The following is a 24,261-nucleotide window of genomic DNA, read 5'->3' as shown; positions in this document are numbered from 1 at the left end:
TCTCGACGAAGCCAAGGCAAGATGATGATCTATACACCGTATGATTTAGTGATTAGTAGCCATGTACTCTTGTATATGCATATAAAGTCGCCTTTGACACTGGAGAAGGCCAACCTTTCACTTTGAATGAACCATGCATGCTAAAGATTCAATGGTAAAATAAAAAAAATTACAACTAAGTACAACATATAGAGAGAATTAAAATTTATACCAAATTTCTAAATGAACAATGACGGTACTTTTCTAAAACTCGGTGATTCAACAAAAAAACCCAATCAAACTAAATAAAACATAAATGAAACCCAGAGAAAAGTATCAATTTTAGGTAGTACCAAAGACAAATCCACAAAAAAGTACTACGTATGATTTTTTGCACAACGGTTATATCTGGTGATTTATATTTTTCGATTTCACAATAAAAAAAATATAAATTCATCCTTAATTTTTTATCACTCACCTGAAAAAAATAATAATTCATTATTCTCACCAAACAATCATATTAATAGCTAACTAATTGAATCCAAACCCCCCTTATAAATTCCAAACTTCTCGAATTTATCTCCTTAATGAATCAATTAATTGATATGCTAAAATGGTGCAATAAGTAATGAGAGGAGAAGAGTGAGATTTGAGAAACAGATAATTTTTCCATATGGAGAAATGAATTAATTGTCAATTTTAATAAAATAAATAAAACATAATATATTTTTTAAAACGAAAAGGAGAGTAATGACACATGTCTTTCTAGGAACAAATTTTGTTGAGACACATGTTCTCTTATAAAGTTTGATTTTCTAGGTATAGACTAGGTATATATTGACACGTTATTAACAAAACTTAACGGTGCACCTTAATGAAAATACTACATTTTTTTGATGTATTCTAAATACATATACAAATAGTATAGGACCCGTGCAATGCATGGTTTATATATTTTAACTTTAAGTGAAAAGTTAAATTAATTTAGAAACGAAACATAAAAAGAGTACGTAGATTATTTTATATCCTTTTCACGCATTACCCATGATTTCATGTTAGGTATAAAAATAATTTATCATCCTACACTATTAGAGATGTCAATTCTCAACCTGAAAAGTTGAACCCGCTAGGTTGGTCCGGTCGTTTAGAACCCAAACCGTTAATAACCCGCAATCTGAAACCCAAAACCCGATCCAATTATATTCAACCCGAACCGACCTGAAAATACTAACCCGATTAAGATATGAAACCCGATAACAAACCGTTTTATCAGGATCCATTCGGTCCGTTTCAACCCGAACCGAATGGATCTGAAACCCGTTAATGACACATCCGTTTCAATCTGAACTGTTTGAACCCGAGGAAAACCCGTTTACAACCCAAATTGTTTTAACCCGTAGCACGCTTAGTCCAAACCATTTACAACCGCAACCCGTTTAATTCGAACCGTTTATCGCCCATAACCCGTTTATTGCCTTTGTCCCCCTAATTAAGGTCTCAATAGTAGAATTTATAAACGTAATAAAATTAGGATTTTATTATTGGAACCGAATTCACCTGATATGAAGTACAACCCTCTATCCATTTCATCCCGCTACTGATTTATCTACATTGTATAAACCTAAACCGATAAAAATCTGAACCGCTATAAACTTGAACGCGGTGTAACCCAGATATACCTGTTCAACACGACCCATTTCAAACACGATATTAAGTTCAAATAGTATCTCATTTTTTATTGTGTTACTCGTACCCATTTTGTGACCGACCTTTTTCAAGTTTATTCCTTGAAATCAAGTATGATTAGATCCATAAATTTAATTAGGCCGTATTAGATTTATTCAGATCCATGTCTAGTAAGTTTAGATAAGTTCAAATAAATTCAAAAAATTATTTCAAATAAGGTGAAGAGAACGCACCCAACCTCCATTTTTCTTCGTAACACTAACTTATTATATAGTTGTCAAAATAATAAATAAATAAATAATTGATTGTGCTTTGAAGAGTATATATATGAAAGAAAAAAATTATGTAGGCTAAAACTCAAAACCAAAACAAACCCACCACATCACCAAGGAGAATACAATTTTATCTATATAAATTTCCATCACTCGTCGAATCACTACTTATATATTCCCGTCTAAATAGGGTGTCCTGGAGACAGATAAATGTTCATTAAACCCGCTTTTATTACTCCGTATTTTAATTGTGGTTTAAAATATTTTATGGAGATGTTGAAGATAATAATATCATGGAATTGAGAATACTCCATACTCGTAAAGTCGTAAGAGTTTAAATATTAGTTAAATTTTTTGGTGATGGTTTTCATATTTTAATGATTTGTTTCCATTTGATTAATAAATAGCGGGACAAATACATAATTTTAAAACGTTAATCATTAAAATTAGAATACTCAATAAAAATTTATGATTAACACCTAATTGTTGTAGTTCTCAAATCGGTTATATATTTTTCCATAAAAAAATTATCGTCGTACTAAAAGTTAAAATTTGTAAACCGTGCATCGGTCTAGTTTTTTTCAAATATGCAAAGATATTCACAATTCCTTTGTATAATTAATGCGTGAGAATGTACCATGAGATGGTATAAAGGATTAAGGGAGTATATATGTATTTACATTAATAATGTTGTCAATAATATTATTATGTATAAAAATATTGCACAAAAATGCAGTCCAAATAAAATGTTCATGATACATTATTTAAGTACTCCAAAAATATACTACCCGTAAAAAAAAAAGTAAAATATATATTAAGATAGGATGATGTCAGGTGGTATTCCGTATGACTAAGATATTAGGCGTGAGATTGACTACATAAAACGTTGATGTATTTCATGAAACTTTCCATATTGATAAATCATTGTTACCATGAAATGCAGCCAGCCTATTCTGACAATAATGTATCTATTAATTATTTTTTGTGTAAAATTTATTTTTATATATAATAAGATAAACAAATAAAAGAGCAACACTTGTCAGCATCATGTAGTCAAACTTTTATTTTGAGGGGAAGCATAACATATTAATTTATTTATATTATATGAATCTTTAAAACGGGAAATCTTGATAATTTACGTAAATGTAAGAATTGCAGTACAATAAGCGATTGAGCTGCAACAAAACATTGTAAATAGTTTCCACAATTTTTTTGGACACTAAAAAATAGAAATATTATTGTATACTTTTCCTCGGCTAAAAGGTTTCAAAGGGCAAAGATTATTAACATAATCTTGTATCCTGCCCCAGCTGATAAATACAGAGTAATACATTAAAATATTAATTTAACACAAAAAAAACATAAACTATACATGGTGACCTAATGGTATTGAAAATGCTACATAGTGGAAGTTTTTTAATTTGATTTTCTATCTCATGGTACTCCGTATTACATAATTAATCAATGTGTCCTTGACATATTATTGTCCTTAGTGTATGTCTTAAGTGATGTGTGACAATGATAATTTCTCCACTATATACGCCAATAAATATCTTGAGGCTCCATTTTATTGGACTAATTTTATCTGAAATTATATACTTGAATTTAACTGAACTTAACTGAGTTTATCTGAACTTATTTTATATTTTGTCTGAAATAAACCTAACTGAACTTATTTTGTCTGAAATAAGTCAAAATAAGTCTAACAGAACATAGCTTAAGTTGAACAATTAAGTATCTTTACGTTATGGTAGAATATTAATATGTATATATGTTGAATAAGGTGTATGACGTACTTATTGAAATATTTGGTTCGTATATTCCTATACGTATGTCGGTATGTGTTGTTAATAATCTCAATAAAGAATATATACATAATAAACATTCCTATACAATGGATAATTTTAATCGTATTCCTCTTATCCTATAAGAATTATTAGAGAATAAAAGTAATGTAGTTTGCTAATTAAACATTTGTGCCTTATCTTATTCATATATATTGATGGTTAGTAAACTTAATGTGGTTATAAAATTGTACTCCCTTCGTTCTTAAATATTAGTCATGTTTTGACTTTTCAACTCGTTTCAACTCAATATTTAAACGTAAATATCTCCAAATACGTATGTTAGAAAAATATAAAATTTGATATTGTTAAACTACACATTAAGACGAACAAAATAAGATCTCACATGAATATGCATGTTTTGAAGTATGTATTGGAAAGAAATTAGAAGATTCTCTTCAATTGTGAATAGTGTCGGAATTCCAAAAGGGACTAATATTCGAGAACAGAGGGAGTACATTTTTTGTTTGTTGACGGGAGGTTATACCTATACTCTTGTACAAGTTGTTGCGGCACAATAAATAATTTTTAGTAATGCATATTTGCACAATAAATGTTTACTAATGCATATTAGCAAATTTTTTGACATACCATAATTAAGGTTTTTGTTTTAGTTATTTTAATATATTATATGAGAGTTAAATCAAAGAGTGACATTTGTCAGTTTCACATTAATTTCCTCTCTTTTAACATAGTATATAGATAGATAGATTATATATAGATATATAGAAGATATAGATACCTAAATATTATAGTAAAATATTTTATAACTAAAATATTCCGACGGACTATTTTAATCTAAAATAGTACAATTTAGATTCATCAACAAACTATCAATCTTAAGTGATGGGATATATAGATAAAAAAAAAAAAATTTCTTTATTTAAAAAATAGTTTCTTGCTTCGAAGTACTTTTTTATATATGTAAAAAAGTAATTTGTTGCCATAATATATCATGAGTATAATGATTCAAATTAGGAATCACTATTATTTTTATTTTATTATAATCTTTGGTGTATATTTGTGACAATTGTTTTCCTATTGATCCTATGTAGAATTTTAGAAGAAAAATAATACTTCGTAATAAAATTGTATACAGGGACACTTGTCAGTCTTAGAATGAGTGTCTTGTGTTTTAGTAGAGTAGATAGATAGATAGATAGATAGATAGATAGATAGATAAGTAGAGTATATTATATTGAATTTGTATGTGAATTTTTAATTTTTTTTTTTTGGGGTTACCACCCGGTTCACCCTTATAGCTAATGCGAATTCGTGGCGAGTTTTGGGTGGATAGGTTCCAGTCCCCTCTCAATTGTTATTATGGGGGATCGAAAATGCGGTTCTCCGTACCAAGTTCTGCCACAATCACCACTGAACTAACAAAAAATTGATTATGTGAATTGTGAAGGTAGAGGGAGCAGCATTAGAGGATGGAAGGAAACCCAGCATTTATGATACTTTTGCTCACCGTTCGAGTAAGCTACTCAGTAATTTTTGTTTTATTGCGTGCACAAATTATCGGCTCGTTTTGTACGAGGGATGAGGGGTGGGGATAAGAATATTTTATCCCTTTATACTCTTATTCCTTGTTTGTTACAAGGAATTCTAATTTATTTGAGGATAGGGATATGGATTAATAGAGCCTTTATCCCCATTATTCTGTACCAGGGTAGGAGGAGATATAGAATGTAGGATTTCTCATTTTAATGTTAAAAGACTATTTTACCCTTCATTAAAAGGGGTAATATGTAAATAGTAGAGGTTGATATGATTTTTGCCTATCATTTTAAAAGGGGTAATGTAATAAATTTATTATTTAGTCTCTATCCTTATCTTCTACCATCATACCATGCCAAACCAGAGATAAGGATAAAATTAATAAATTCCCTATAATAAATTCCCTTTCCTTATCCCTATCCCCCTGACCCCCTCTCATACCAAATGAGCTGTATGCGTAGTATCTCTATTTTACCAACTAGGCAAGTATATATTATTTCCCTCGAAAAAACCGGCAAGTATATACTTCGTATTGTATATATACTATCTAAATTAGTACATTACATATATAAAATGGCATTACTTTTTATGTTCTCTTTTAGAATGATCTATCATATGTGTTTATTTTTAAACATAAAGCATTTGTGATTAATGTTTTCATCATGTAATTTAATTTCATGTCATTAAGTATAAAGTATTAATTTCAGGGAATGACACACGTAATCCGGATGTAGCGTGTGATCAATATCATAAATACAAGGTGATGATCTATAAGTATCATATATTGTACTATTTCTCTATAATCAAATAAAATGCATGTAATTTGTGCACCAGGAAGATGTTCAACTCATGGTAGAAACAGGATTGGATGCCTATCGATTTTCTATCTCTTGGTCGAGATTAATACCAAGTATGTAAGCTAAGGTTTGTACTAATTAAGCAATTTTTGGCTTAGTGCTAAGGTTATACCTCACAATCTCGGGATATACCCACTAGAAACAAACACTTATTGTTAGATATAAAGCACATTAAAGTTTGAATCTCACAATCTTATGATAGTAGTAAGGTAATGAGGTAATTTATATCTCACAAACTTGTATGTGTATGTTTAGATGGCAGAGGACCAGTTAATCCTAAAGGTTTAAGATACTACAACAATCTCATCAATGAACTTATCAGTCACGGTATGTACGTTGCTATTACTACATTAATTTATATTAAGGTACAAAATCATCAACTCGATTTGTTAAAAGTTAAATTTAAACTATTTTAACTTCAATTTGTAGGAATCGAGCCACATGTTACATTGACTCACACAGATACACCACAGGTCCTTGAGGACGAATATGGAAGCTTCCTCAACCCCAAGATCATGTACACACTTTTTATTTCAAAATTAGTAATATCATACAAATAAAGCGTTGCAACTAAAAAATGGAGCAATATTCATTTTTATATAATCCTTAATTCGTATCATGATCTCTACTTGTATTATGAGTACATAGTAGTTATAGTACGGAGTATGAGCCAACTCTTCAGGAGTTCAGCTTCCACTTAAAGTCTTAAAGTACCTAAAATCTATTACTTTTAAGTACTCTTTTAAAACATACTACGTATTTATTATGATGGATATATATAAACATTATTAATGCAGAGAAGACTTTATATCATACGTAGACGTTTGCTTTAGAGAATTTGGTGATAGGGTTCGATATTGGACAACTTTCAACGAGGCGAACATCTTCGTCATTGGTGGTTATGATGTGGGGATTACACCACCAAGTAGATGTTCTTCACCGTTTGGATTCAACTGTACCCGGGGAAACTCGACTACTGAGCCATACATCGTTACTCACCGTATATTGTTGGCTCATGCATATGCTGCAAGGCTATATAAGGAAAAGTACCAGGTACGTTAGTTCCTCATTTGATATTACAAAACAAAATTATATTATATAGAAAAATTATTCGTTAAGTATCTATAAAATAACGTAGACATAAAATTGGTAAAAGGTTTTTATTATGCTTGTATGATTGATTTTCGTTTAAACATTTTAAATTTAAACATGATTTATTTATGACAATGTCAAAATTTGGCAAAACAAAGTACTTGAAAGTTAAGAGTAAATTACGTGATTAATAAGAAGTGTATTTTGCTCTGATTAAGTATTTGATTGTGATTTTCCTTTTCGTTGGATGTGAATAAATTTGATTGACTAATTTCTCTTTTTACCTTTTTATTTTGTTTTACAATTAATGTTTATACAATTTGTAATTAATATGTGCGTTTTAGACTATTATATGGGACAACAAAATGTTATTTACGAAATGACTTCAATTTCCTTTAGGGGGTTTGGTTCGCAGATTCTAGGTATGAGGTATGGATTTAGATTGGTTTAAACCCATTATAGGAAATAGATTATTTATATTATTATTTTATTAAACAATTTGTTAGAAGTTGTTAGAAGCATAGTTTTTTCCTTGCATATAAGCAAACATCAGCTGTAATTTTCATTTATGTATCAGATTACAAATCTATTTTCCTCATTTTCTCTCCAAAATCTCTCTTGACCTCTCGATCTTCTTCATGGTATCAGAGCTAAATCTCTCGCTTGAGACTTAGGTTTCGATTTTTCCTCTGGTTTTGCACACTGAAATTGTGTAAATTCTTAAAGTTTGTTGCGAAATTTCTTGCGATTGCGAAATTTCTTGCTCAAACTTTAAATCTTGATCAAGTGAGCTGCAATCAGTTGATTTGCTGATCGCAATGGTGATTGAAAGTTCTAAAAACTCGGATTCTCAGCTGAACAATGGAGACAGTGGAGGTAATTTTGATCCGTTTTTTATTGCAAATTCAGATAATCCGACTTCTTCTTTAGTTGTTGTAGCTTTCAATGGTATGAATTTTGTTCGTTGGAGTAGAAATGTTAGGCGTGCATTAATAGCTAAGAACAAAGAAGGATTCATCAATGGTGAAATATTGAAACCAGTTGTGAATCGTAGAGATTATCCTAAATGGAAACGTGCTGATTTTATGGTTGTTAGTTGGATTCTAAGTTCTATGAACAATGATCTTGCTGATGACTTTGGATACATTGATAATGTTGTGGAATTTTGGAAATTGTTAAATGAAAGATTTGGTCAATCTAATGGTCCATTGATCTATCAATTGAAGAAAGAAATAGACAATCTCAATCAGGAAAACATGACCATAGTTACATATTATGGCAAATTGAAGAAACTGTGGGATGAAATGCAGAACCTAAGAGCTTTTCCTACATGTACTTGTGGTGCTTTAAGCAAGTGTAGTTGTTTGTTCTTGAAAAAGATGGCTGAGTTTGAAGAAGAGGACAAGATGATGAAGTTTTTGCTTGGACTGAATGGAGGTTTCAAAGGTAGAGTCACTAATTTGTTGTCCATGGATCCCTTGCCAAGCATAAATAAAGTGTTCTTTATCACACAACAAATAGAAAAGCAAAAGGAAGTGAACAACATAACTACTGAAGGAACTGTCATGAATAGTCGTGCTATGGCTGCACAAACTCACAAGGGTGGACAGTTTTAGAGGTTTACTAGTGGACCAGGAAAGAAGGATGGGAAAGAGTTAAAGAAGGAGAAGATGTATAGAGTGTGTACACATTGTAAAGGGACGGGGCATACAACTTATCAATGTTTTAAACGCATTGGCTATCCTGACTAGTATAACTCTATCAAAGCATCTAGGTACGTTCTCAATCAGGTGGAGGTAGACTTGCTTCTCATGTCCATTCTTCTAAAGTTGGAGATAATCCCTTGGATGATACAGTTGGAGATGTTGGAGCTGTGAGCATTGAGATGCTAAATGCCATATGTCAAGAAGTTATGAAAGTAATGAAGGGCAAGCAGACTCAGAATGGTGAAGCCAATGGAGCTACTTGTTCTTGTGCCAACTATGAGGGTATAATTGTTAGGTTATGATACATATGATATTACATAAATCATGCGGAAACAACCATTAACCCAGGAATACATATTATTTACACATAATCATATAGCATAATTTAGATGCATACTCTTTGTTGCGTGCCCTCCCTAGCTGCGCCCGAACCGAGCAAGAACAAGTCTTTAGGACTCCAAGTGTCGTCCCTCCGTAGATAGTCCACAGCACGTCCGGATCCGCCTTAAGATTGACCAACTAGAATCGCCCTTAAGGTACTAGAATTTTCGGCACTTTTGAGCAAGATGTGTGGCTGAATTTTTCTCTCAAAAACTCACTTTGAATACTTTGAAACTTGTTATAAATTGTGAACCCAGGCCACATATTTATAGGGTTATGGAAAGGGAATTGGAATCCTATTCAGATACAAATTAATTAAACCTAGAATCCTACAAGAACTCTAATTTAATTAATTTATCAAATAGAATTAGGAATTTAATCATTAACCGAACTCTGCACGTTTTAGGAAACGTGCACGAACACAAACACTTACGCACACACACACGGCAGCCTTGATGGGCCGCCCATGCGTGCGTGCGAGCAGCAGCCCACGCAGCGAGGCCTGCGCGAGCCACAAGCCCACGCAAGCACCCGCGCGCGCTGTGCGCGCTGTGCGCGCTGCCACGGCCTGCTGGGCCTGGCCTTGCGCTGGGCCTGGCGTGGCTGTTTGTGTGGCGCGCTTGGCTTGCTGGGCGATGGCCTGGCTTCGTGCTGGGCCCTCATCCGGCAGGCCTCGTCCGATGCTTATTCGTACGATACGCTTCCGATTAAATTTCCGATTCCGGAATTCATTTCCGATACGAACAATATTTAACATTTCCGATTCCGGAATTAATTTCCGTTTCGAACAAATATTTAATATTTCCGTTTCCGGAATTATTTTCCGATTCCGGTAATATTTCCGATTCTGACAATATTTCCGTTTCCGGCAATATTTCCGATTCTGGTAATATTTCCATTTCCGATAATATTTTCCGATACGTACCATGTTTCCGTTTCCGGCAACATCTACGACTTGGATAATATTTATATTTCCGATACGATCCATATTTCCGTTTCCGGCAATATCATCGTTTCCGGAGTATTCATTTCTTGCCTGTGACGATCTCAGCTCCCACTGAAACCAAGATCCGTCGATTCCGAATATCCATAGATAGAGTATTTAATGCCATTAAATACTTGATCCGTTTACGTACTATTTGTGTGACCCTACGGGTTCAGTCAAGAGTAAGCTGTGGATTAATATCATTAATTCCACTTGAACTGAAGCGGCCTCTAGCTAGGCATTCAGCTCACTTGATCTCACTGAATTATTAACTTGTTATTTAATACTGAACCGCATTTATTAGACTTAACATAGAATGCATACTTGGACCAAGGGCATTATTTCCTTCAGTCTCCCACTTGTCCTTAGGGACAAGTGTGCATTTCCTAACTCCTTTGTCGCTCGATGCTTGCTCTTGAACATAAGGTAAGAGTTGTCATCCTTATTATGTCCAGAGGTGTTCCTCGGTTTCAGAGTTCAACTAATCAAATAAACAGATAATCATAGCCTATGATTCATCCGAGCACGACCATGCATTTCACAGTTTCTAGCTCTCCGAGTGGCCTTGTACAACTTTTAAGCATCTCATCCCGATTTATGGGAGGACAATCCCAATCTTGCGATCTTGAGATTAGACTTCGTTTGATAGGTGATTACCTGAGCGTTGCCTTTATAGCCTCCTTTTACGGTGCGATGGTTGGTCAACGTCAAAGCAACCAGTTCTCAAACAAGTAATCTCAAATCACTCAGGTATTGAGGATTTAGTGTCTAATAATTTAATGAAATTTACTTATGACAGGTTTTCATCTCTTACAGTAAAGTTTCATAGGTCTTGTCCGATACTAGTCTTCCCAAAGTAAGTATCTATGCAAATGATTATAACATTGCCATGTCCACATAGTTCAAGAAACATAACTACTAGTCATCTTGCATTCTAATCGTCTAACGTTTTCTATGCGTCCAATTTTATAGAAAACTCCGACTAGGGACCATTTTCAACCTTTGACATTCAAGTTCACTTGATAGACATTTCTTAGTCACAGGACTGGTCCTGACAGTCTATCTTGAATATATCGTCAAATTGAAGGGACTCACCATTTAATAAACCACAAATTAAATGGAAAAATGAATTCTTTTCATTTATTGTGAATGATTAACCAATAATGTTTTACAAAGATTTAAACTCTAAAACTTTAAAACATTAAACAGAGACATCAAAGCCATTCTCCAATATGCTTGATTCCCATAGCTGCAGTGTGCGAGTTGTGCTTCGCCTGCGGCAGAGGTTTAGTTAATGGATCTGATATGTTGTCATCAGTTCCAATTTTGCTTATCTCGACTTCTTTTCTTTCAACGAACTCTCGTAGAAGGTGAAATCTACGAAGTACATGCTTGACTCTCTGGTGGTGTCTAGGCTCTTTTGCCTGTGCAATAGCTCCGTTATTGTCACAATACAGGGCTATTGGTCCTTTAATGGAGGGGACTACACCAAGTTCACCTATGAACTTCCTTAGCCATATAGCTTCCTTTGCTGCTTCATGTGCAGCAATGTACTCCGCTTCAGTTGTAGAATCCGCAATGGTGCTTTGCTTAGCACTTTTCCAGCTTACTGCTCCTCCGTTGAGGCAGAAGACAAACCCAGACTGTGATCTGAAATCATCTTTGTCGGTTTGGAAACTTGCGTCCGTATAGCCTTTAACAATTAATTCATCATCTCCACCATAGACCAGGAAGTCATCTTTGTGCCTTTTCAGGTACTTCAGAATATTCTTGGCAGCAGTCCAATGCGCCTCTCCTGGGTCTGACTGGTATCTGCTCGTAGCACTGAGTGCGTACGCAACATCCGGGCGTGTACATATCATAGCATACATTATTGAACCAATCAATGATGCATATGGAATCCCATTCATTCGTCTACGCTCATCAAGTGTTTTTGGGCACTGAGTCTTGCTTAGAGTCATTCCATGAGACATGGGTAGGTAGCCTCGCTTGGAGTCCGCCATTTTGAACCTATCAAGCACCTTATTGATATAAGTGCTTTGACTAAGTCCAATCATCCTTTTAGATCTATCTCTGTAAATCTTGATGCCCAATATGTACTGTGCTTCTCCTAGATCCTTCATCGAAAAACATTTCCCAAGCCAAATCTTGACAGAGTTCAACATAGGAATGTCATTTCCGATAAGCAATATGTCGTCGACATATAATACTAGGAAAGCAATTTTGCTCCCACTGACCTTCTTGTATACACAAGATTCGTCTGCGTTCTTGATGAAACCAAAGTCACTGACTGCTTCATCAAAACGTATATTCCAGCTCCTGGATGCCTGCTTCAATCCGTAGATTGACTTCTTTAGCTTGCATACCTTTTTAGCATTCTTTGGATCCTCAAAACCTTCAGGCTGTGTCATAAACACAGTTTCTGTTAAAACGCCGTTTAAGAAAGCAGTTTTGAAATCCATCTGCCATATTTCGTAATCGTAATATGCAGCGATTGCTAACATTATCCGAATAGACTTTAGCATTGCAACTGGTGAAAAGGTTTCATCGTAATCCACACCGTGGACTTGCCTGTAACCTTTTGCAACCAATCTAGCTTTGAAAACTTCAAGTTTCCCATCCTTGTCCTTTTTCAGTTTGAAAACCCATTTGCTTCCAATGGCTTGATAGCCATCTGGCAAATCGACCAAATCCCATACTTGGTTTTCAGACATGGAGTCTAATTCAGATTGCATGGCTTCTTGCCATTGCTTGGAGCTAGGGCTCGTCATAGCTTGTTTGTAAGTCGCAGGTTCATCACTTTCAAGTAATAGAACGTCATAGCTCTCGTTTGTCAAAATACCTAAGTACCTTTCCGGTTGAGATCTATATCTTTGCGATCTACGCGGGGTAACATTTCTAGATTGACCATGATTCTCACCAGATTCTTCTAAAGATCTCTGAGTTTCATCCTGAATGTCATCTTGAGCATTCTCTAGAGTTTGTTGTTCGACTCGAATTTCTTCGAGGTCTACTTTTCTCCCACTTGTCATTTTGGAAATGTGATCCTTCTCCAAAAAGACACCATCTCGAGCAACAAACACCTTGTTCTCAGATGTATTGTAGAAGTAATACCCCTTTGTTTCCTTTGGATAGCCCACAAGGATACATTTGTCAGATTTTGGATGAAGTTTGTCTGAAATTAATCGTTTGACGTATACTTCACATCCCCAAATCTTAAGAAAAGACACATTTGGAGGCTTTCCAAACCATAATTCGTATGGAGTCTTTTCGACAGCTTTAGACGGAGCTCTATTTATAGCGAGTGCAGCTGTATTTAGTGCATGTCCCCAAAATTCTAATGGAAGTTCGGCCTGACCCATCATTGACCTGACCATGTCTAGCAAGGTTCTGTTCCTCCGTTCCGACACACCGTTCCATTGTGGTGTTCCAGGAGGAGTCAACTCTGATAGAATTCCACATTCTTTCAGATGGTCATCAAATTCATAGCTCAGATATTCACCGCCTCTATCAGACCGCAGTGCCTTAATCTTCTTGCCTAATTGATTCTCTACTTCACTCTGAAATTCCTTGAATTTGTCAAAGGATTCAGACTTATGCTTCATTAGGTAGACATAACCATACCTACTGAAGTCATCAGTGAAAGTGATAAAGTAGCTGAAACCACCTCTAGCATTTGTACTCATTGGTCCACATACATCTGTATGGATTAAACCCAATAGTTCATTTGCTCTTTCTCCAACTTTAGAGAAAGGTTGCTTTGTCATTTTGCCAAGTAAACATGATTCGCATTTACCATAATCCTCTAAGTCAAATGGTTCTAGAATTCCTTCCTTTTGAAGTCTTTCTAAGCGTTTCAAGTTTATATGGCCTAATCGACAATGCCACAGATAGGTGAGATCTGAATTATTCTTTTTGGCCTTTTTGGTATTTATGTTATATACTTGTTTGTCGTGATCTAATAAATAAAGTCCATTGACTAATCTAGCAGATCCATAAAACATCTCTTTAAAATAAAACGAACAACTATTGTCTTTTATTAAAAAGGAAAATCCCTTAGCATCTAAGCAAGAAACTGAAATGATATTTTTAGTAAGACTTGGAACATGGAAACATTCTTCCAGTTCCAAAACTAGCCCGGAGGGCAACGACAAATAGTAAGTTCCTACAGCTAATGCAGCAATCCGTGCTCCATTTCCCACTCGTAGGTCGACTTCACCCTTGCTTAACTTTCTACTTCTTCTTAGTCCCTGTGGATTGGAACATAAGTGTGAGCCACAACCTGTATCTAATACCCAAGAAGTTAAATTAGCAAGTATACAGTCTATAACGAAAATACCTGAAGATGGAACGACTGTTCCGTTCTTCTGATCTTCCTTTAGCTTCAAGCAATCTCTTTTCCAATGCCCCTTCTTCTTGCAGTAGAAGCATTCGGATTCAGAAGTGGGTTGACTGACCTTCCTCTTTGCAGATTTGGCGCCAGTTTGCTTAGTTGGGCTGGCCTTGTTGCCACCTTTCTTAGCATTCCTCTTCTTTCCAGATTTCTTGAACTTGCCCCCACGCACCATAAGCACATCCTGCTTATCACTTTTGAGCGTCTTTTCAGCGGTCTTCAGCATACCGTGAAGCTCAGTGAGCGTTTTGTCCAGACTATTCATACTGTAGTTCAGTTTGAACTGATCATACCCGCTATGAAGAGAATGGAGGATGGTGTCTATAGCCATTTCCTGAGAAAATTGCTGATCCAGCCGACTCATATTCTCAATGAGTCCAATCATTTTGAGAACATGTGGACTTACGGGCTCGCCTTTCTTAAGCTTGGTCTCAAGAATTTGCCTATGAGTCTCGAATCTTTCGACTCGAGCCAGATCTTGGAACATGTTCTTCAACTCACTGATGATTGTGAAAGCATCTGAGTTGATGAACGTTTTCTGCAGATCCGCACTCATGGTGGCGAGCATTAGACATTTCACATCCTTGTTGGCATCAATCCAACGATTGAGGGCTGCCTGAGTGACCCCGTCGCCTGCAGCTTCTGGCATCGCCTCATCTAGGACATACTCCTTTTCTTCCTGCATAAGAACTATTTGCAAGTTCCTTTGCCAGTCAAGGAAGTTTTTCCCGTTCAACTTCTCCTTTTCGAGAATTGATCGAATGTTGAATGAATTGTTGTTTGCCATATTAAAAACTACAATTGAAAAGAATAAACAAATAAATAACCATTCACAGTTTCTCTTAATAAACTTAAATTCTAGCATACATGCATAATTCAATGTTTATTAAGCATTTTATTCAAATTATGTGTTCCGGCAGGTGTGAATAAAATGATTCCAAGATCCTAAAATCATTGAAGAACTAAGCACAGTTTGTCGACTTAATCCTAGAACATCTTAGGTAAGCAAAAGCCTTTTGCTAATAGTCTAGAAACTATTCTTGGTTGATAGGTACGTCTAAGAACTTATTAGGTAAACCTATCGAATTTGCCACGACATAAAAGGACTCCTTACTTATATCGTTGAGTTTCACCAAAACTAACATGTACTCACAATTATTTGTGTACCTTGCCCCTTTAGGACCAATAAGTAACACCTCGCTGAGCGAAAACTATTACTAGATTGATGTAAAGGATATCCAAGCAAGTGTATATTTTGGCATGGCACCTTTTAACTCAATTTTTAAGTTTGGAACTTAAGGCTCTTACTATGTTGGTTAGATTTTAAGTGAACTAAAATCCTTAATCATGCAACATAATCAAGCTTTTGATCTCATGCATTTTAAGACATATTTAAAAGCAATAAATAACTTAAAACATGCATAAGATATTTGTGATCTAGTATGGCCCGACTTCATCTTGAAGCTTTGACTTCAAAGTCCGTCTTGAAAATCTCCGTGGGAGGCACCATTTTCTTCAAATAGGATAAGCTATAACTAATTACAACTATTTGATGGTTCGCAGACCATATTTGAATTGAAAAATAACTTTGGTACTTTAGACCAATTACATTCAAATTAATGGTACGCAGACCATATTTTCTATCCTATTTGGGCCATACTAGTCACTTCATAACCTGCAAAACAGTACATATACAATATATACCATTCACCCATTCATTATCATGAATGGCCCACATAGCTGGTTAGTAAAACACATTATGCATCACGTAAACATTTGCAGCAATTAATCAAGGGCACCAATAATCTACCAATTATTCAGTCATTATTAATTCTAATCAAGTTGTTTTAACCTTAAGGATTTGTAGACCTAATCAAGAGTTTATGACTAAAATACGCTCCCACTTAAACCAATAAATTCATATGCTTTACTAATTTTAAACATAAAAATGTATTTCTAGTCTAACCGGAAACATACAAATTTAATTAAAATTTAAAGCTCATATAAATTTATAATTGAATCCAAAAAGTTTAATTTAATTTCAGTCGTTATTTAAATTAATTCATGATTTTAATTTTAGTAAAATAATTAGAATAAATGACATTTATTATAATTACAATATTCAAAATTAAAATCCAAGAAAATAATTTAAATTTTTAATTTTAAAATTAATTAAAATTACGTGAACTGAAATTTTCAAATTAAACATTCAAAACGATCTAATCGTAACGCAAACACCCTACGCATTGCACGCCCATGGGCCGCACGCACACAGCCATCGCTGGCCATGTGCGCGCAGCCCATGCGCTCGTCGCATAGCTGCTGCATCTCCATCGCAAGCCATCGCACGCTGTGGTGCTTGCTGCGCGCGCGCCAGCGCTCGTCGCACGCGAGCCATCGCTCGCAGTGCGCGCGAGCCATCGCTCGCTGGGCGCGCGACATCGCTCGCTGGGCGCGCGACATCGCTCGCTGGGCGCGCGACATCGCTCGCTGGGCGCGCGACATCGCTCGCTGGGCGCGCGACATCGCTCGCTGTGCGCGCGAGCCATCGCTCGCTGTGCGCGCGAGCAACGCTGGGCGCAGCGCTCGTGGCACGCGAGCTTGCGCTCGTGGCACGCGAGCTTGCGCTCGCTGCGCGCGAGGCTACGCGCTCTTGCGCGAGGCAGTGCGCGTTGTGGCGCAGCTCGCTTGCTGCCCACACGCGACTGCCTTGGCTCGCCCTTCGCCCATGCCCATTCGTCCATTGCTCGTGGCCCACGACACAAGGCAGAGCTGCTGCCTCGTGCTCGTGCACTACGCCCTTGGACTGAATGGAGGTTTCAAAGGTAGAGTCACTAATTTGTTGTCCATGGATCCCTTGCCAAGCATAAATAAAGTGTTCTTTATCACACAACAAATAGAAAAGCAAAAGGAAGTGAACAACATAACTACTGAAGGAACTGTCATGAATAGTCGTGCTATGGCTGCACAAACTCACAAGGGTGGACAGTTTTAGAGGTTTACTAGTGGACCAGGAAAGAAGGATGGGAAAGAGTTAAAGAAGGAGAAGATGTATAGAGTGTGTACACATTGTAAAGGGACGGGGCATACAACTTATCAATGTTTTAAACGCATTGGCTATCCTGACTAGTATAACTCTATCAAAGCATCTAGGTACGTTCTCAATCAGGTGGAGGTAGACTTGCTTCTCATGTCCATTCTTCTAAAGTTGGAGATAATCCCTTGGATGATACAGTTGGAGATGTTGGAGCTGTGAGCATTGAGATGCTAAATGCCATATGTCAAGAAGTTATGAAAGTAATGAAGGGCAAGCAGACTCAGAATGGTGAAGCCAATGGAGCTACTTGTTCTTGTGCCAACTATGAGGGTATAATTGTTAGGTTATGATACATATGATATTACATAAATCATGCGGAAACAACCATTAACCCAGGAATACATATTATTTACACATAATCATATAGCATAATTTAGATGCATACTCTTTGTTGCGTGCCCTCCCTAGCTGCGCCCGAACCGAGCAAGAACAAGTCTTTAGGACTCCAAGTGTCGTCCCTCCGTAGATAGTCCACAGCACGTCCGGATCCGCCTTAAGATTGACCAACTAGAATCGCCCTTAAGGTACTAGAATTTTCGGCACTTTTGAGCAAGATGTGTGGCTGAATTTTTCTCTCAAAAACTCACTTTGAATACTTTGAAACTTGTTATAAATTGTGAACCCAGGCCACATATTTATAGGGTTATGGAAAGGGAATTGGAATCCTATTCAGATACAAATTAATTAAACCTAGAATCCTACAAGAACTCTAATTTAATTAATTTATCAAATAGAATTAGGAATTTAATCATTAACCGAACTCTGCACGTTTTAGGAAACGTGCACGAACACAAACACTTACGCACACACACACGGCAGCCTTGATGGGCCGCCCATGCGTGCGTGCGAGCAGCAGCCCACGCAGCGAGGCCTGCGCGAGCCACAAGCCCACGCAAGCACCCGCGCGCGCTGTGCGCGCTGCCACGGCCTGCTGGGCCTGGCCTTGCGCTGGGCCTGGCGTGGCTGTTTGTGTGGCGCGCTTGGCTTGCTGGGCGATGGCCTGGCTTCGTGCTGGGCCCTCATCCGGCAGGCCTCGTCCGATGCTTATTCGTACGATACGCTTCCGATTAAATTTCCGATTCCGGAATTCATTTCCGATACGAACAATATTTAACATTTCCGATTCCGGAATTAATTTCCGTTTCGAACAAATATTTAATATTTCCGTTTCCGGAATTATTTTCCGATTCCGGTAATATTTCCGATTCTGACAATATTTCCGTTTCCGGCAATATTTCCGATTCTGGTAATATTTCCATTTCCGATAATATTTTCCGATACGTACCATGTTTCCGTTTCCGGCAACATCTACGACTTGGATAATATTTATATTTCCGATACGATCCATATTTCCGTTTCCGGCAATATCATCGTTTCCGGAGTATTCATTTCTTGCCTGTGACGATCTCAGCTCCCACTGAAACCAAGATCCGTCGATTCCGAATATCCATAGATAGAGTATTTAATGCCATTAAATACTTGATCCGTTTACGTACTATTTGTGTGACCCTACGGGTTCAGTCAAGAGTAAGCTGTGGATTAATATCATTAATTCCACTTGAACTGAAGCGGCCTCTAGCTAGGCATTCAGCTCACTTGATCTCACTGAATTATTAACTTGTTATTTAATACTGAACCGCATTTATTAGACTTAACATAGAATGCATACTTGGACCAAGGGCATTATTTCCTTCAATAATATCTCACTCCTACAATTGTATTGTGAATAAATTGCTTGATGAATGCTTGTGGATTGTGGATTCTGGAGCATGTGATCATATGACAATATGATGAGAATATACTGATAAACAAGAGAATTCTTCACAATCCTATTAAGGTTGGTTTACCAGATGGAACTCAAATTAGTGTTGACACTATAGGTGATACTTTTTTGAGTTTTGATGCTGAAAGATGTTCTATTAGTCAAGGGTTTTAGACATAATCTGTTGTCTATTGGTAGATTAATTGAACACACTGGTTTGAATGTCATATTTACTGTAAGTGGGTATTCTTTCCAGGACCCTTCTAGTTCTATGTTGCTTGGTGCTGGAAAAAGAATACATGGTCTCTACTATTTTGTCAAACATACAAGGAACAGATTCTTAAAGATTATGAGCAATTCCGGTGTTACTTGTCAGGATCCAGGTTGCAGCACAGTGGCTAATGTAGTTGAGGATGTTGTGAATGATGTAAACATGATTACTTTGCCAAATAAAACTGCTACTAGTGCTTCTCAGTCTAAGGATGGTCACATAAATAAACTTGACCTTTTACATGCTAGACTAGGCCATCCATCTTTGTCCAAAATGAAATATGTCAATGCTGAATATTGTAAAGGAATTACATAATACAATTGTGGTGTGTGTTACAGTTCAAAGCATCATAAAATTTCCTTTTTCTGTAAGTGACAGCAAAGCTTTTGAGTGTTTTGATTTGATATACTTAGATTTATGGGGACCATATAGAGTTAGAGGCTTCGAAGGTGCTTCTTATTTCTTAATAGTGCCTTATGGACGTTCACAGTAGGATTACCTGGACTTATCTGTTGCATGACAAGATGCAAGTAGAAAGAATAGTATCTGAATTTATATCTATGGTTGAGACACAATTCACTAAGAAGATCAAAAGAATTAGATTAGATAATGGGACTGAGATTGGTAAAGAGTCCTGTAGAGCATTATTTGCTGGTAAGGGTATTTTGCATGAAAGGAGTGTTTCATATGCTCCTCAACAAAATTTCTCAAGAGAAAACACAGAAGCCTTCTTGAAATTGTCAGATCTTTGAGGTTCCATGCTGGTCTTCCAAAGAAATTTGGGGAGAGTGCATTCTCATAGTTACCTATTTGCTCAATAAAATTCCTTCAAAGGTGTTAAACTGGAAAACTCCATTTGAGGTTATGTTTCACACCACTCCTGTTTATGATAAACTCAGAGTTTTTGGTTCACTTTGTTTTGCCTATAATACACAGGTCAAGAAGGATAAGTTTGATTCTAGAACAAGAAGATGTATATTTTCTTGGATATCCTGCTGGATTTAAGGCTTTTAAGCTGTATGATCTTGATACACACAGTATTTTTGTCTCAAGAGATGTGATCTTCTTTGAAAGTGTTTTCCATACAAACTCTTTACCCAATCTGCTACTTCTGTTTCTTCATCTTCTCAAATAGTGCAATTTGGCACTGACTTTCCTCATTCACCCATCACTTCTTCTTCAAAAATTTCTCAATCTGTAGATCAATCTCCGAATCACAATTTTTCACCTGAATCTCCTTCTTCTGAACCATCACTAAACACTACTCATGAATCCTTTCCGGATAACATTCTTTCATCACCCAATTCTGTCTCTTCTAACAATTCTCATCATGTTCATCAACCTGAAACTGAACCTGTATCAGTTCTTGTTCCAAACCCTGCTCCTACTACTGGTCATGTTGTCAGACAGCACACTAGGCAGATTAAGCCTTCTACTATTCTCAATGATTTTGTTGGCGGTTATGTACCTCATAGACAGGTTTCTTCTCCAAATAGCAGTGAATCTCTTACATTTTATGTTAACTCATGTTCTCCTGATGTTGAGTATGATGATAGTTGGTTGATTGCTATGGCTCTTGACAATTATGATACTTAGGAATCCTTAGCATTTTCCGTGTGTCCTTCTTCTAATGATCCTAAGTACTACAATCAAGCTAAATGTGATGATAATTGGGTTCTTTCTATGAACAAAGAAATTGAAGCACTTGAGAGTAATGATACTTGGGAGCTTACTCCATTGCCCAAGGATAAAAAGGCCATAGGGTCTAAGTGGGTTTATAGAACGAAACTGAACCCAAATTATACAATAGACATATATAAGGCCAGATTGGTTTCCATTGGCTATCAACAAGTTGAGGGCAAAGATTTTACTCAAACTTTTTCTCCAGTTGCTAAGTTGGCTACTGCCAGAATTGACATTGCTCTTGCTGTTGTAAGGGGTTGGGATTTATATCAAAGATGTACACAATGCATTCTTGCATGGTTTCATAGTTTCATTGATGAGGAAGTGTATATGAAGCCACCTCCTGGTTACATTAAAGCTCAACCAGGGGAAGTTTGCAAACTTAAAAGGTCTCTTTATGGTCAAAGACAAGCTTCTAGACAGTGGAATAAAGAATTAATCAAGTTTCTGAAAACTTTGAACTTTGAACAATCTAAACGTACAAGATTATTCTCTGTTTACTAGAACTCTTGATGGAGAGTTTTTGGTGATTCTGGTCTATGTGGATGATATTTTGGTTACTGGAACTTCTGTTTCTCAAATAGAAGAGGTGAGAACTTCACTTGATCAAGCCTTCACCATCAAGGATCTTGGTCAGCTATCTTATTTCCTTGGCATAAAAGTGCACAGGAATGCCAAGGGAATCTTTCTTTCTCAAAGAAAATACATCAAGAACATTCTCATTGATGCTAGTATGGAGGATTGTATTGCTGCTCCTCCTCTCTCTTGTGGTCTGAAATTTTCCATTGATGAGGATGATTTACTTGATGAGCCCGATGTGTAAAGAAGGCTTGTAGGGAGGCTTTTATATCCAGGCATTACAAGACCAGATTTCTCCTATTGTGTTCAACATCTTAGCCAATTTGTAAATTCTCCAAGGGTTCCACATTTATGGGTTGCTCTCCATATTCTCAAATACTTAAAGGGAACTATGGATGATGGTTTGTGGTATTCAGCTGATTCTGCCATTCAGCTTTTTGCTTACATTGATGCAGATTGGAGTTCATGTGAATTCAACAGTAGATCATTTAGTGCATATGCTTTGTTTCTTGGAAATAATTTGATTTCTTGGAAGACTAAAAAGCAGCGCAGTGTTAGAAAATCTTCTGCTGAAGCTGAATACAGAAGTATGTCAGCAACAGCCAGTGAACTTGTATGGATTCAAGGGCTACTTGAAGACCTCCAAGTTAATGTTGCCTTACCTGTATCTCTATATTGTGACAACACTTCAGCTGAGCATTTAGCACAAAATCCTATGTTCCATGACAAGACTAAACATCTAAAAAGGGATATGCATTATGTACGTGAGCAAGTTGAAAGGCTTCATCAAAACTGCCCATGTTTCGAGCTCTCAACAACTTGCAGATCTGCTTACAAAATCCCTTGCTTCCTCTCATCATCGAGCTTTGTCTGCCAAGCTTGGACTTATATCTAAGGCCCCTTCATTATAGGAAATGGATTATTTATATTATTATTTTATTAAACAATTTGTTAGAAGTTGTTAGAGGTTGTTAGAAGCATAGTCTTTTCCTTGTATATAAGCAAACATCAGCTGTATTTTTCATTTATGTAAATAAGATCACAAATCTATTTTCCTCATTTTCTCTCCAAAATCTCTCTTGACCTCTCGATCTTCTTCACCCATACCATGTATTTGCTTGGAAAATATAAGAGTTTCAAACCATACCTCAAACCCCCCAAGGTATGGGTTTTAGAAACTTAGGGGAGAAGGTGGTTTGGCTCATACCTTATTCTAGGTATCAAATAAAAGAAAAATATTCATTCTCACACTGAACCAAACACATGTATCAAGAATTGAGAAGAATCAAAAATTCTGATTCTATAGAGATGAAGAAATGAGATAAAGAGAGAGAAATATTGTGTAACAGATTAATTGCATTCATTATGTCTGAAAAGGAAAGTAGCTTTATATATTACTTCCTCCGTATTTTTTTAAGAGATACACTTGCCTTTTCCGGCCGTATTTTTTTAAGAGATACACTTGCCATTTTTGGTAACTTATCAACCCCACCACCTAATTAAATAATATATCTACTACACTTTATGACCCACCATCCAATTAAAAAATAATTTTACAACTACACCCACCCCACCCCCACCTCCACTTGTTCAAAAAGACATGGTCCCCAATGTACTTATTTATTAAAATATCTACCCCAACCCCACTTCTTTTATTCTTCTTAAGACCCGTGCCCAACCAAGTGTATCTCTTAAAAAAATACGGAGGGAGTACATCATTGACAAGGATGACAAACTATCCTAGGAGAGTCGCTAAGTATGACAACTGTACAAAATCCCAATAATAAATATTAATCTAATTCATAAGAATCAAGTTCCAAACTCATACCACTTAGATATCATTCTTAATTCTAACCTCATACCAATGTGCTAACCAAACGTCCCCTTATGATATAGAGAAGATAATTAATTTAAATGTTTGTAATAATTGACATGCTTAATTATTTGACAATTATTGGTTATTTTTATAGCCTAAACAACTGGGATTTATTGGGATCAATCTCCTTACTTTCCATTTTAGTCCTCTTACGGACACACTAGAAGATATGGCTGCAGCTAAGAGATGCTACGATTTTTTAATTGGCTGGTAAGCTCGAGATTAAATGGTTAAAATTTTACAATTTACGGAGTACTTCTTTTACTTGCAATAATTCAACCGGTATACTTTTTAATGT

General features: G+C 36.2%; 1 protein-coding gene across 2 annotated transcripts in view; it reads left to right on the top strand.

Annotated features, from left to right (window-relative positions):
- LOC110775646 (beta-glucosidase 11) overlaps positions 1 to 24,261 on the top strand; it is a 29,430-nt gene that overhangs the window by 2,379 nt on the left and 2,790 nt on the right. Inside the window, exons 2-8 of one of the 2 annotated variants that reach the window (XM_021980253.2) lie at positions 5,193 to 5,259; positions 5,989 to 6,041; positions 6,116 to 6,191; positions 6,394 to 6,465; positions 6,568 to 6,655; positions 6,936 to 7,191; positions 24,058 to 24,173. In XM_021980253.2, the coding sequence (XP_021835945.1) occupies positions 5,193 to 5,259; positions 5,989 to 6,041; positions 6,116 to 6,191; positions 6,394 to 6,465; positions 6,568 to 6,655; positions 6,936 to 7,191; positions 24,058 to 24,173 (728 nt within the window). The remainder of the gene's footprint in view (positions 1 to 5,192; positions 5,260 to 5,988; positions 6,042 to 6,115; positions 6,192 to 6,393; positions 6,466 to 6,567; positions 6,656 to 6,935; positions 7,192 to 24,057; positions 24,174 to 24,261) is intronic. The other variant, XM_056830978.1, reaches the window with a different exon arrangement.

Source organism: Spinacia oleracea, chromosome 6 (genome assembly GCF_020520425.1).
Source record: "Spinacia oleracea cultivar Varoflay chromosome 6, BTI_SOV_V1, whole genome shotgun sequence".
NCBI classification, from domain to species: domain Eukaryota; kingdom Viridiplantae; phylum Streptophyta; class Magnoliopsida; order Caryophyllales; family Amaranthaceae; genus Spinacia; species Spinacia oleracea.
This window is presented reverse-complemented; position numbering and strand designations above follow the sequence as displayed.